Raw genomic sequence first — 14,584 nt, 5'->3', positions numbered from 1 at the left:
TGATATATAACCTGCACTGACTGTTGCTATAGAAACCCTCTCAGCCTTTCTCCATCATCATCAGCTGTGAGGTAAAGAATCCTGCTGGCAGTTTGATGTTGGCAGAGAGGTTACTCACTTATCACTAATGGTCAGTGGATGAATGTGGTCATGTCCTTCAGCGGCGTACACTCAGCTGTACCACTCATACTCACATTATATATGGTGCTCAAAAGACCTTCTGTTTATAGCTTCTCTCAGTACAGAATATTAGCAAAGCATTCTGGTGGTTCTCTGTTATGCGAGCAACAGACCAAGTAGAGCTGGATGTTGTTTTTCTTTAGGGCTGCTCAATGAAGGAGCATCTTAAAGACTTTTTTATGTTTGCTCTTGTTTTTAATCTGCATTCATTTTTGAAAGCCTGACTTTCCACTACAGTGCTTTAGACTTCAAGAGTCTAATTTCAGAGCAAGCCAACACTCCACTTTATCAAACATGATCACAGATGTGGGAAAAAAAATCTCTAATCAAGTCTGTTCTTTGAGCAATGTCAAATTAATCAAAGGAAAGTGCATATCCCTGATGTTCTCCTTATATTCATATAAATTCCACTGATGTTACACAGCAGGAGATCACATTAAACACTCTGCTTATTAATTATCTGCACATCACTACATTTCACTGTAGTCTTTCCTGGATTTAGGACCATTTAAGACCAAATTTATCTACCAGGAACGCTTAAACTATTTTAAACCTCTCAAAATCCACAAGTTTACATGAACAACTGCTATATAGTGATGACAAATTTCCCAGAGCTCAAAGTAACATCTTCAAATTGCTTGTTTTGTTTGCCCGATGGTCCTAAAGCCAACATTATTCAATTATACAATGTTTTGCATGACTTAACAACCTAATGAGTCATGATGTCATAAAAGAGTTGTCTTATATCTTGTGTTTGTGCATAGCGAGTGTATATATTTGACATGAATATATATATCTTGTCTTTACGTGGGTGTGTGCATACAAGCGTGTCAAATACAGTGTGTGCAGCCGCTCAAAACCTTCCCTCTATGTGTCTCAGGCTGCTGTCACCAGCCATTTCATGGGGCACTGACAGCAGGCGGGAGCTCACCTTGAGGCAGGATGGAGCCTCTTGAATGACAGCTCTGCTGTGCTGCAGGATTCTCTCGACCTCTCTAAGTGGTGACACCAGAGGCACTCTATCTTGTGTGTGTTGGATGATGGGAGGGGGGGGGGTGGGAGGGGGTTAGCGCTGCTGGTAATGTAGGGAAGAATTGTGGAGCCCCAGGATACGCCAGTGCTTCACACTAAGACAAGGCAGAGATGGAGTGCTGACAGAGGAGTCGTGGAGGACACTATAGATCAGATCATGAGCATTTGTCTTAATTTTCGTTCTCTCTTCCTTTTTTATTTCTGTGCCTCTCTCTCCCTGCCCACATCCTCTTTCCTCTTTTTCCTCCTCACCTGCACACAGACATGTTTTTTTTTTAAACAACTGCTAATGCACTTTCAGGGCTCCCATAGTTGTTTTATAGATGGCCAGAAGCCTGATTGTGACACCTCTGAGCGCTGTTTGGCTGGCTGGGTTGACAGTTATTCACATTCCTGCTTCCCTGATGAACTCTGACATGAGCTGCACAGGCCAGTCCCTGATATAGATTGGCTTTCAAGGGATCTGCTTAGAGCTCTCCTGTGGCTGGTGTTTCCCTCTGTTACTGTGTGCTATATATGGATCACTGATATGCCATTTATGTGGATTCAAATGTGGATTGTAGACTATATTTTCAAGACAAATGTTAAAAGATTAAAATAAAACCTGTTAACAAGTTTCAGGATTGGGTATCTGTTGTCATATCGTTGTGTAGTGCAACTGTCAAAGTGGAACAGCATGCCTTTACACAACGTCCTTCTTTTCTGGAGCTAATCATTACATATGATTAGAAGGGTCATCAGGGACACACAGGGTTTAATTTTTTTTTTGTTTTGTTTTGATTGGTGAAGCTTGGCTGTCACCCTCAGGGAGAGGTGGGCCAATATAGGCAGCAGAAGAGAGAGGGTGACTTGGGGGAGGGGAGAGCAGAGCCAGTGACCTCTCAATACACACTGCTCCACCACAACTCCCCAGGGCCTCCCAGTGTGTTGGCTTGTGTGTGGTTGTCTGTCTATCTCTCTATCTATCTTGAAGGCTCAATCAGTTATTTGTTGACCATATAAATTACTGGCATATGTAATTCTTTTTTTTTTTTTTTTTTTTAAGTTTGAATTGTTGATGAAAAATAAGAATAATTGAAACTATATGACTGATTTACTTCTTTACATTATCAGAAAAAACATAACCAACTTAAGTTGTTGTCAACTGTCTTTAAAAAAAACAATAAATTTGGAAGCTATAAGAAGTTCCTATCTAGTATTTTTAAATAATAATGGGGTTACCCTTTTGTTTTCATTTGGCTCACAGATTGTGCCTTTAACAGGTATAAGGAGCAGAGCTGAACTTCATCTTTTTTATCTTTTCAGGAGAGAGAGCAGAAACAGAAGCTGATGGACCCAACCCCAGTTCGCATATCACAACGGTTCTCTGAAAAACACATGAACCAAGAGGAGGATGAGGTGTGTGTGTTTTTTATTAAGTGATTGTTTTAACAATACCGTTTTCTAGAAAATATTGTGCACTTCTTACTTCTAGCCAGTGCAATACATTATGTTTCAATTAGTTGGGTTTTTTTTGTAGCACTATCTTTGGATTTTAGTGTACCAGTTGACTAGGTTGATTATTCCTTATGTTGTATGCACAAGATTGATAAGACAGAAGACAAGCTGTCCTCCCCATGAGTCCCATTAGCCCTATGGGCCTTTTGTATCTGTATTCAGGACAATCTGAAGGCCATAGCAGAAGTGGAGAAGAAAAAAGATGAAGAGCTGGACAGGCAGGTCCTGCTAGCCGAGCAGCGACGAGAAGAGGAGAGACTTCAGCAGGAAGAACGACAGAGAGAGAAGATGGAGAAGATCAAAGCTGTGGAGGGTAAGATGGATTGATACATACATAGATGGAAAGCTGTACAACTTATGTTGAAGTACCTTTGTTTTCAGATCTAAATAACATTGCTGATCACACTCACATACTTAAAAATCTATAATAAGTATAATAAAATCTGCAGAAAGCTTACAAAATAAAAATGAAGCTTGGTGCCAAAAGTCAAATATCAAGGAGTAGCAATAATTTCACAGTCTTTCATCAGCACCCTGTCAGCAGCAGGTAGGGGGCCTTTCATACTTTTCATCCAACTCTTGGATCAAGGGCAGAATGGATTGTGAAGGGCACCCCACGCTCAGACTTTCACATCTCCATTGCTGTAGTTCGGTTCTTACAGGCTGAAAAATCTTCAGTAGCATAGCAGCACTTGAAGCCCTGTGATTTATGTATAGTACATAGAGACTGTGAGAGGGAATGTTCAAGGCCTTTAATCACAGGATCACTTCTTTTTCTCCCTCCCTCTGATGTCATCTGTCAAGGGTTAATGAACTGCTGATTGTGCTTCAGTGGAGGAGCCTTATTAATATATTATAGATGAACAGCAGGACCTGGCTTGCTCTGTGTGGATTGCATATGTGGAATCCTCCCTCAAACATCTTTAATCCACACAGCAGGGGGGCTGGCAGGCCTCTTTGCCTTTCATGTGAAAAGATAAAGCAGCGATACATATGCAGTCTCTCTGCTCTGTTCTACTCTTTTGATCAACTGGGCCTAAGAAAAGATGGCTGATGAATCGTTCCCTTTCTACTTATCTAAGCTGCTGCTGTCTCTGATGGCCAAGGCCTGGTTTTCATTGACTCTCCTGACAGCCTCAATGGGCAACAAGTGCAACTTAAAACTGTAACTCAAGATCCTAAAAACCAATTAAAACATTGTTTGCCTCCAGCCTCATGAGACTGGTTTGTCTTTTATTATTTGTGTTCCTCCCTCACTCTCAGAGCGAGCAAAGAGGCGGAAGATGCGAGAGGAAAGGGCCTGGTTGCTGTCTCAAGGAAAAGACCTGCCACCTGAACTCCTGAATCTGGAGCCCTCTTCTCCTGTCCAGAGAACACGCAAGAATAAAGAATTGTAAGAGGCTTTACAAAATGTCACTGTTACTTTTGCTTCCTATTGGAATGACTCAGTGTTGATCATTTGTCCTGTGTCTGGCATTTCAGCTATGAAATTGATGACGACTACACTGCTCTATACAAAGGTAAGCTTACTGAAATCTGTTGTTTTATTTCAGTCTGCATTGATGCTTGTTCTAATCTGCATTAATGTTTGTTGTAATGTCTGATTTGATTTAATCTCTCCTCTACAGTGCTTGAGGCCTTGAAAGCCCATAAAGATGCCTGGCCTTTCCTGGAACCTGTGGATGACTCCTATGCCCCTAATTACCATGAGATCATCCAGGTACAAAATATGAGACAATAATAGTCCGCACGTAATAGTGGTTAAGGTCATTTGCGTAATATTGTGTTTATATTTGTATGTGTGTGGTTCACATCCTAACTAATGTATTCAACCTCAAATATTATATTGCTTGAGCCATTTAATTGTTTTATTATTCTTCCAATCCCCTCAGAGTCCCATGGACCTGTCCACCATTGAGAGGAAGCTCAGTGATGGGGAGTACGTTGCTAAGGAGGAGTTTATTGCCGACGTGAAGCTCATGTTTGAAAACTGCATTGAGTACAATGGAGAAGACAGTGGTAAATGAACACAGTTGCACGAACACAAACAAGCTCCACCTCAAAAGTCCTGCTTCCACCATTTAGAATATGGCTTCAGTGCAAGACCAAGACATCAAAATCCATTTATTCTGGTGTATGTTGTGACAAAGAAGTACATACAGTATATGCATTTTTTGGGGTGAGAGGCAGGGGGTGAGAGTAGGAGAGAGAGCAAAAGAAAGGGGGCTGGACTTAGTGCTGTGTTGGGGCCGGGGCCAGGGCAGCCTTGACAGTGATTAATGGGGAGTGATTGAGCTGTGCTCCAGTGCTCAGGGGGATCTGAGCCCTGCAGTGCCAGAGAAACATTCCAGCCCCTAAGCCCCCTGTCTGGAGCCATCCATCCAACTGAATACTCTCCCCAGGGACAGGGGGAGGAGAGTGGTAAGGGGGCCCAGGGTGGAGGAGGAGGAAGGGTTTGAAGGAGCAGGGGTCAACCTACGCCCTCTGACCTGGTCAGTCAGCCAGCGCTGGGCTGAGAACAGAAGAGCAAGTGTGTGTCTCTAGAAACATGGCGTGCATATTGGTCTGCAGTGTTTGATTGTAATGGAATGACTGAGAGATGGAGTGAGGTGGTGTGTGTGAGACAGAGGGAGTGACTGCAGCATGCAGATGAAAAGCTATCATTTGAGTGTACATGAGTGGATGTGCTACAGGTATGTGATTTATATGTCGCTGTTGCTGTGTTTATAGGGGTGCAGAAGATGTTGTTGTGTGTAAGAACTGTGTTATGTGTTTTATCATCATAGCTGATGTTGATGTCTGTCTATCCCCAGAGTACACTATCATGGCTGAGTCTCTAGAACGGTGTTTTAGCCGGGCCCTATTAAAACACTTCCCGTCAGAGGACGGCGACACAGATGAAGAATTCCACATCAGCAGAGAAGACAAGGAGCGCAAGGACAAAAAGCGCAATCGTGGTAGTAAACATTTGGGACCTGAAAGTTTGATCAAGGCCACTGAGCAAGTTCAACGTAAGCATAACTTCCGGGGGGGTAAGGGCAGCACACACTCAGAGGAAGAGGACAGCAAGCCAGCACGACCACCTCCTCCCCCTCACTGGGCCAACGGCCCCCCTCACCCCCACAGTCTGCCACCAAACCAGCAGCACATCCATGGAGACATGAGGGGCATGTACCACCCAGGGCAACAGGTATACACAGGATAACTTGGCTTGCCTTTTGAAGTTCTATATTTTCTAAAATCTTGCCACTTGTCCATCTTGTTATAGTCATGTGAACACCTTTTTATTTGTGTTTTTTCTCTTTGAATTCTGTCTGAAATGTAGGAGAAAAACTGCATTAGTAATTTTATATTTTTAATTTTATCTTACCAGCTCCATCGTCCCCCTGGCCCTCATGGTCCACACATGTATGCTCATAGAATGGCCATGGATCCCCGCTTCACCTACCCACCTCACATTCCACGGCATGGAGACCCCAACTTGAACCGCTTGCCCCACAACTTTAGCATGCAGGTATATTATATATTACACTTTTTACACAAAATCACTTTTCCAAACGTAATTATAACAGAAGTTTTTACTGAAGGACCACCTCATTGTGTGTATGTTCTATTGTCAAGTTAGACCACACACCAACCTGACAGTAGACCATTTATAGATTATTAAGAAACATAACTTAAAACAGGTAGAGGTAACGCATCGAGAACAATGGCAATAAAACAATCAGACTGCAAAGAGAAGATAAAAAAACAAACACATGCAGGTGTTGAGCTAACCACTTCTGCTAACTAACCCAAACCTGATTTTGTTTCTCCTTTTTTCCTCAGCATCGCATGGTTGAAGGACCTCACATGGGTCCTAGGTATCCAATGGGTCCTGATCCTAACCAGCTGCAGCCTCCACACCAGCACCCCTACATGGGTCCCACTCATGGCCCATCTTTGGGCCCTCGTCCAGTGGCCCTCCAGCCTGGACCTCCTCCTGAAGCCAGTATGTACCCATCTCACCACCGTCCAGAGAGCCACACCATGCACCCCATGGGCAACAGATTCTCAGGCCCGGAAGGACCACATCAGCACAACTACACAGGCTTAAGGCCCCCTGGTATGGGCCTTCCCAACATGTGGACTGGTATGAATCACCAGGGCCAGGAGAGACCCAGTGGAATGCGCATGCAGGATCCCAACATGGTGAACCAGCGCAACTGTAGTTATGGTGGAGTCCCACCTCCAGTGGGACATAAACCATGGCCAGAAGCTGCTGGATATCCCCATCCTCCTCCCAATGCCCAGTACCAAATGTCTGCAGCGGTCAGTCCCCCTGGGCCCATATCCTCACGTCCCCCTGTACCCCACCCAGACCCCTCTGGCAGGACACGCTTGGCTTCCATGCTGGAAAGCCCCGAGATGCTGGCCCTGCAGCAGCTGTCAGCCTCTTCTGGGCCCCCTGCTGGTGCCCCTCATCAGCACATGGGCAACTTTCAGCAGCCTGGGCCCCCATCAGGAATTGGCAGCATCCCAGCTCACCCTTCTCAGCAGCCTCCCCCTGCCCCTGAGGTTCAGCTGCTGCGTCCTGCTAGAGACAATGGGCCAGACAGCCAGCCTTCCCAACAGACAGACATGCAGCCCAAAGGTAGACCTGACCTTCTCTCTCAGTATTTCACCAGCCGTGGGTATTCTGCATGAAGGAACCCAAGCATAGTCTAACCTTCCTCCTACAGAACATTTCTTTCTAGACTGTAGTGTCTCAAATTGTTAATCAGTTCAGCCCCCCCCATTTTTGCCCTTCCTGTGTCATCTGCATTTTGCAATTTGATTTTAATTATTTTTCACAGTAAGTGGCAAATTGAATATTCATTAGTTTAGTGAAATTTCTTGCTGGTTGCTTTCAGGGTACAAAAGAGATGGCATGTCATCAGTTAAGCTTCACTAGCAAGCCTACAAATGTGTGTGCATCCTCACTTTAAGGGAATGAAACAGGACAAAATTTATTATTAAATTTATTATTTTTATGTTGTTTATTTAATAGGTTTTAATAAGCAATGTACAAATCTTGGTTGTTGTCTTGTCCTTTTGATTGCTTTTTATATTCTTTAACAAAGTACTTAGCTTCATGCAATAGTATTGACTTAGAGCTTGTTCTTGTAACAATAGTTAATCAATCTTCAATGCTAACCTCCCTTCAAGTATTCTTTTATGCTAACTTCCTTTTCATTATTCTGTATGTTGACAGGCACAACATCAGAGAACAAAATGGCTGCCAAAAACATTTCCGATGAAGCTTCATCACACAAAAACACTGTTTCAATTAACCAAGAGCACCCGTCCATCCCTAGCCCCACAGGACACCACAGTGGGTCAGCCGAGGGAATGCGTAGCCCCTCAGCCCCTAACTTGGGGAGATCACAAGAGAATCTGTCTGGACCAGGGCTCCCACAGAGTTCAACAGAGTGCCACAAGCAGGAGGTAGATGGCCAGGGACAATCTGCCAGCCTCTGTCCCCCTCAACACAATAGTGCCACTACTGTTTCATCCCGACTCAACACAAGTAACGGCTCCACTGATCCCACTCCACCCAAACCCCCTCAGCATGCACAGAACAGTCCTCAGCAAAAGGTTCCGAGCCCTGCACTTCTTCCCCAGAATGTACCACCATCAAATGTGGCAGCAGCTCAGAATTTCACTCAGCAAACGTCGGAGAACAACTTACCATACATGCAGAATGCACATCAGCAAAGTGAACAGCAGCAGAACATTGAAAATCAGCAGCAGCAGCAACCTCAGGCAACTCTGAATACCCCTCAGTGTCACCTTCAGAGCTCCTCCCAGCAGATGACCCAGAACACGCAGCAACACAATTCTCAAAGTCTGCCACCTCCTCATCACGCCCCTCAAAACAACTCTCCACAACGTCCTACACAGAACAGCCCTATGCATGGGATGCCACAGAGTGCCACACAGGGAGCCCAGCCTGGACACCCCCAGCCAGCCCCTCTCACCTCTCTGCCCCCCAGCCACCCTACCCCACTATTACCCTCCCAGCCTAGCCCAGCAGACCATGGAGATCAAAGACCTAGTGAGCCTACAAGTAGGCCAGACACAGAAGGCACTGCCGTTCCTCCTCAGCACAACATGATGAAATATGGGCCTCCAAATGGTATTTATAAACACCAGGCTTTTAGCCCCAATCACAATCAAACCCAACTGGTGAGTAGTAACCCGGGTATGCAAGCTCAGAGAGGGCCAGCACCTGATCACAATCCAGCCATGACTCCTCACTCCCAAGGCCAGGTAAATGGAGCCATAGGCCCATTCAGCATGGCTAACCCTCCGCATCCACACTACAGCCAGACAAACATGACCAGACCCATGCCTCAATCTGCTCACCACCCTTATCACAACCAGGCCACCAACCCCCTCCACAATTCTGCTCACCACCCCACCTACCACCAGCAAGGAGGCCCTGCCTATCCCTACCACATGCCTGGCCAACAGCACCCTCAGGCCCACAACATGTATCCACCTTCTCAGTACCAGCAGCAACACTATTACCCCCAACCCCATCCCCAAGCTCAGACCCATAACCAGGCCAACAGCAGAGGAGGTTATCCTCCAGAGGACTGGCATCGGTCTCATTATCAGCCTCGCCAGCCGATGCCGCCCAACGCCTACCTACCTGTGGCCAGTGCCAGAGGCAACACTCATTCAAAAGAGAGCAGTGTGTCACCGCTGGGCTCTGAAGGCTCTAGTGGTGCTAGTTTGGTGTCCCCTGCCCCTGTGTCTGAAGCAGGGCAACACCCTGGAGGCCCGGTGGAAGGGAAGTGTGAAAGCAAGGAGCAGGCTAGTGGTGGCAGCCCAGCAAAGAAAGCTCATACTGACGGGAGCTCAGAGCGACCTGACAGTCCTAAAGAAATCCTGGACCTCGACAGCCATAATGCTGCCGCCCGCCGTCGTAGCACGCAGCTACCTCAAAACCCACCTGCCTCTGCTGCACACATGCCACCTGGCTTCATGTATGACCCTCGCACTGTCCACCCTGGGATGCAACAAGGTGGCATTCCTCCACCCCACATGATGTCTCAAGCCCGTGGAGTTGGTAATGGAACCCTTTACCCTGGCCAGCCATATCCAGATCCAGGACGTTATGCTGCCCAAAGACCTCACCCACACCTAATGGAGGCTCTGCAGCGGCCGCAGCAGCTGCCCTACTCCCCGGGTCAGACACGCATGGCCATGTACAGACACCCCCGGCCTGGTGGCCACTTCCAGGGCATGATGATTCAGCAGAGAGGCCTGGCACCAGAACACTTCCTACATCCAGGGTAAAATGATTAAGACTTATGGCTCTGTAGATGTATGTGTGCGCAAACATTTGATCTTCTATATACCTTTCCTTGTTTTGTCTTTTTCATAGTCAAAATGCTTGTTGATCCAATGCATAATAGTTTACAACTAGCATTTGTGTTTATAAAGGTGAAGGAACTCCGGACATAGTAGTGAGAGTTAGGTTGGGAGTCAAATGCAAAAGATGGATTTGCAACCAAAAGTGAGCAACACATTTGGCTTCAGTTATAACTGTATATGCAGGCTGTTCACACCTGTTAATAACACAACGCAAAATTTTTCTCTTTTTTTTTTTTCACCACCAATACATTGTAACCTGCGGTTGTAGAGTGTTAAGTTTGGGCTGTGTTCTTGCTTATCTCATCATCTTCACACCATGTAGTGTCAAAACAATTATTCAGTTAACCAATCCTTTAAATAGCACATTAATCATTTCTCAAGTAAAACTGCCAGGTTCACTGATGTCAGCATTTGCTGCTTTTCTCAGTTCTGTATCAGATTGAATCTTTTGGTTTTAGACTGTTGGTTGGACAAAACAATATGAAGATGTTATCTTGTTAACTTGTAAATTTAGATTTTTCTTTATTGTGATTTTCCTCTTGTTTTATGGATTAATCAATAAAAATAAGCAACAGATTATTTAATAATGAGAATAATTATTTGTTGTATTTGTTGTGACTGACTATACTGACATTTTTTTGTTGAACTTGACAACAGTAGCACATCCTTAATGAAATTTTTGTTTCATATGGCCCAGTGACAAGCTGCCCAGTTAACAACAATGCTAATAACATTCATTGTTTTTTTGTTTTTTTCAGGCAACAGATGATGGCTGCGCCAGGTGGGCCGAGCAGCAAACAGGGAGTGTGACCACCATGTTATTAGAGTGAGTGAAAATATCTTTTGATACATACTTAAAACCTCTGTCTCACAGGTTCTAGCAACTTTCTTTTCATTACCCTTCCTTAATTAATTTGTGCCTTATGTATCTATTCCACAGAATATGACAATGCATTCATACATCTTAATCCTACATGTGCTCATATGTGTTACTTATTGTTGTTCTTCTCCTTTCAGGCATGTTATTATCATCTGGGCAACAGCTGGGCAAATCAGTGAGCCAAAAGGAAGAAGATGTTGACATGCTGACTGGGCTGACAGAGACTATAAAGGGGACTCTTGGCTCCACATACAACTCATACTGATTTTCTTACACTGGACAAAACTTTTGCCTCAATTTTGCCCACCACTGGACTCCAAGATCCAACTAGGCAGCTGGTAGAATTAAGATAATAATAATGTTAAATGTTATTGAGCCCTGGAGAACAACTTTTTTTCTTTTTTTTTTGCTTGCCCTTCTCCACATAAAGCTCAGAGCATGGGGCCAGATGCAGAGTAGCTCTATGGAACTGGTAAGGATTCAATGACTTGCTCAAGGACACTTCACACGAACGGTTGCTTCCCAACATGAGTGTTTGAACTTGGATCCTCCGGCAGAATGGCAGTCTTTTTAACCACTAGGCCAACCTGTCAAACACAGGGGACACTGCCTTCAAGAACACTGGACAGCCCTTTCCTCTTTGAACAATCGAAACATGGATGGATGAACACAGGCTGCCTGTCTTGTTCACTGACTGTAGTGCTTATTGGAACTGAAAATCTACTGACAGAACTGAGGAAGACTGTTGTTTTTACTACTATTTTCTGTTCAACCATATCTTTAAACTCAGGTGTAGAAAAAGGAGGTACTATGAGACTGTCACCCTAACCAAGTCAACTCACAGGCCCCCTGCAATTGCCTTGGTTTCCTTTGTGAATGTATGAGTGAATGTTTAGACGATAAGTTAAACGCAGCATAGTAGCTGCATGTGAAAGGACAAGAACATAAACCGTCCTGAAAAAAGGCCCTGTTGCTGTCCATTTCCACCCCAACTCTATGTGTTTCTCTAACCCTGGAGTAAACACACAGTATATGCATCTTTCAAAGCTGCCTTCATTGTTAAGAATGTCTTTGACTAGCAGAGGAGGACTGGCAAGGATGGCGCTATCTGACTATACCTGACTCTCTGTTATGCACTATGGTTTTCTTAGTCTAGACGTCCTGGAATTGAGTGGCCTTGGATAGTCTTATTTGTAGGCTATGCTTGTTATCATATATGTATGAATATATATATATCTATATCTATAAATATTGATATTAGTAATTACAACCCTTAACTGTAGAGACTTACCTCTTGTCCCAGGTAAGGGAATTCTGAAATTCTCAGATGGTGACATGTCCTGCTAGCTGGTTTATGCACATACACAGAACAAACAGACACACACATCAAACCCTGCTGTTAGTTTTTTTTTTTTTTTTTTTTTTTAAATGTGACATTTTTGCATTCCACCTACAATTTTGTAGCTTTAGCGCTTTGTTCAGTCACAGCCCTGCCCTTTGCATGGTTTCTTCTTTGAGCCGCTTCCTCTTCCCCAATGTTAGCGTATCCTCAGGGTGTACAGTTTCTATATACGGGTATTTTTCTGAACTATTTGAAGGAGGAGCAGCATAAAGAAAAATGGGACTGCATTTGTGGCAAAATAATCCACCTCAGTTTCATGTGAAGAACTTTTAAGGTTCTGTATTCATTGTCATTAACAATATTTGGCTCAGCACACTGCCAACTATTAAACCTGTTTTTGTTGTTGTTGTTGTTGTTGTTGTCCCCACCCCCCCCCCCCTCTCATTTTCATCAAAGTTGATTGGTAGTGAATTAGATGAATCTAATTTGAGTTATTCTACATTCCTGTTAATTTGATACATACCGTTTGTCATCACTATTCATTTGGGCTTTCTTCTGACACTTGTCGTTTAGGGCAACCAAATGCATTCTCTCACAACTGCTGTGGATTTCGGAGGTTTTGTCCCACATCTTATCATATCAACGTTGCACCTGTGAGCCCCACTTGTGCAGTTTAGTGATGGCAGCAAATGAATCTACCTCATCTAGCCAGCCAGTGGCATCTACAGAGTCCCTCCACGTCTTCTCTTGCTCTGCCAGACTCCTGTAGGTCAAAATTTTATGACCAGTTGATGATTTTAGCACCACTTTTAGTTTTTAGGCTCACAGAACTGATCATAAAATGGCCTTACCATCTCGGGAGAAAATCTTATGTGTCATGTTGCTGTGCCAAATTATGGTGCTGACTAACCTCAACAAGATGGGATTATTCAGCTGTCAGTTCGACACTGACTGCAGGTGTTCTCTTCTTGCAGGTATCTTTTTAAAGGGAGAGTCTTTTCATTCTGTTTTTAATGTCATCGTTAGAGTGTGATAAATGACTATTGCATCGTGTGTGAAATGGGACTCTGTAAGTTGGTCTCTTTAGTTGTACAGATTGCATGCCTTCTTGCCTACAAGTTGTTGAGACTAGACAAAGTAGGCAGTGTTCCAGTCTAGGGTCTGTTATAGGCCGCATAGAGTTTGGCAGCATTATAATGTCCTTAGCAATAGGTACCTAAGGCATTGTAAGGAAATATTTGAGGAAGGATGACGGAATAGGAAAATGCTAGAAGCTGTGAGACAATTTTATAAGTGTTTCACACAAGACTTGTCATGGATAAATTGCTATTTTGTTAAAATAGGGGGAATTGTCTCAATATTTAGTGGGCCTAATAGGGCCGCTTTTGAGGTAGTGTCTTCACTTGTGCTGTCTAATGTATGAAGGACAGTGTTGTTTTTAAAGGTCTGTGAGGTTGTGATATTGTCTTATGGTGTACAGATGTGTGTGTATGTGTGTGTGTGTGTGTGTCCGTGTGTGTGTGCGTTTCTGGTGTGCAGAATCGGCACCAGATGACTGGAAGTGTGCATTCGACTCTCACTTTTACTCTGCTGTCATCTCTCTGCACTAGTGAAAACCATTTAGACGTAATTAAATGTGAACCATATTTATTTGCTCTTTTACGAATTTTTGTACATTTTTGGACTTGTTTTAATATAAATGTGTGGTGTCTTGTTTCCTTTTCCTTGATGTTGTTTTTTTTGTTCTTTTACGCAGTTGTCTTTTACCTCAGTAGCATGGTGGCATTGAAAAAAAAAGACCTGTAACGTTTCATTTTAAGTGACGTTTGCAAGTTCTTACCTGACTGACATAGATTATTTTGGAAATGGACTGGAGTATTTTCTATACTGTACATTTCTTAGAAATAAATAACTTTTCTCAAATAAGAGTTTTATTATTGTCAGTTTTTTCCTTACTAGTCACATCACCAAAACAGCTGATTATTGTCTCTCTCCCTCAATTTGACCTGAAACTTGCATCACTCTTCCTTTAATTAACACTGCTGTGAGTGAACAGACATGAAATGAGGCCATGCTGTTCCATAGTAATGGGACATGTATCTATAATCCGTTGAAAAAACTGAAAGGCTAAAAGTAATGAAATGCAAACAGACAAAACAAGAGGGCCACTGCAAGACAGTGCATTAATCTATTGGAGCGCTTCACACTATCACCTTCAATTAGTGCTTATCCTCTTGATGAACACTCCA

At 43.8% G+C, this 14,584-nt stretch overlaps 1 protein-coding gene across 1 annotated transcript in view; it reads left to right on the top strand.

The window, feature by feature from the left end:
* Positions 1–14,263, top strand: part of LOC122985988 (cat eye syndrome critical region protein 2) — a 40,901-nt gene extending 26,638 nt beyond the window's left edge. The window contains exons 8-19 of the mRNA XM_044357032.1: positions 2,518–2,610; positions 2,872–3,022; positions 3,973–4,102; positions 4,192–4,229; positions 4,338–4,429; positions 4,602–4,728; positions 5,523–5,899; positions 6,083–6,223; positions 6,538–7,342; positions 7,943–10,031; positions 10,872–10,939; positions 11,131–14,263. Of these exons, the coding sequence (XP_044212967.1) occupies positions 2,518–2,610; positions 2,872–3,022; positions 3,973–4,102; positions 4,192–4,229; positions 4,338–4,429; positions 4,602–4,728; positions 5,523–5,899; positions 6,083–6,223; positions 6,538–7,342; positions 7,943–10,031; positions 10,872–10,923 (4,095 nt within the window). The 3' untranslated portion in view covers positions 10,924–10,939; positions 11,131–14,263. The remainder of the gene's footprint in view (positions 1–2,517; positions 2,611–2,871; positions 3,023–3,972; positions 4,103–4,191; positions 4,230–4,337; positions 4,430–4,601; positions 4,729–5,522; positions 5,900–6,082; positions 6,224–6,537; positions 7,343–7,942; positions 10,032–10,871; positions 10,940–11,130) is intronic.
* Positions 14,264–14,584: the final 321 nt, after the last annotated feature.

The sequence above is a fragment of the Thunnus albacares genome, chromosome 7 (genome assembly GCF_914725855.1).
Source record: "Thunnus albacares chromosome 7, fThuAlb1.1, whole genome shotgun sequence".
Classification (NCBI taxonomy): Eukaryota; Metazoa; Chordata; class Actinopteri; order Scombriformes; family Scombridae; genus Thunnus; species Thunnus albacares.
This window is presented reverse-complemented; position numbering and strand designations above follow the sequence as displayed.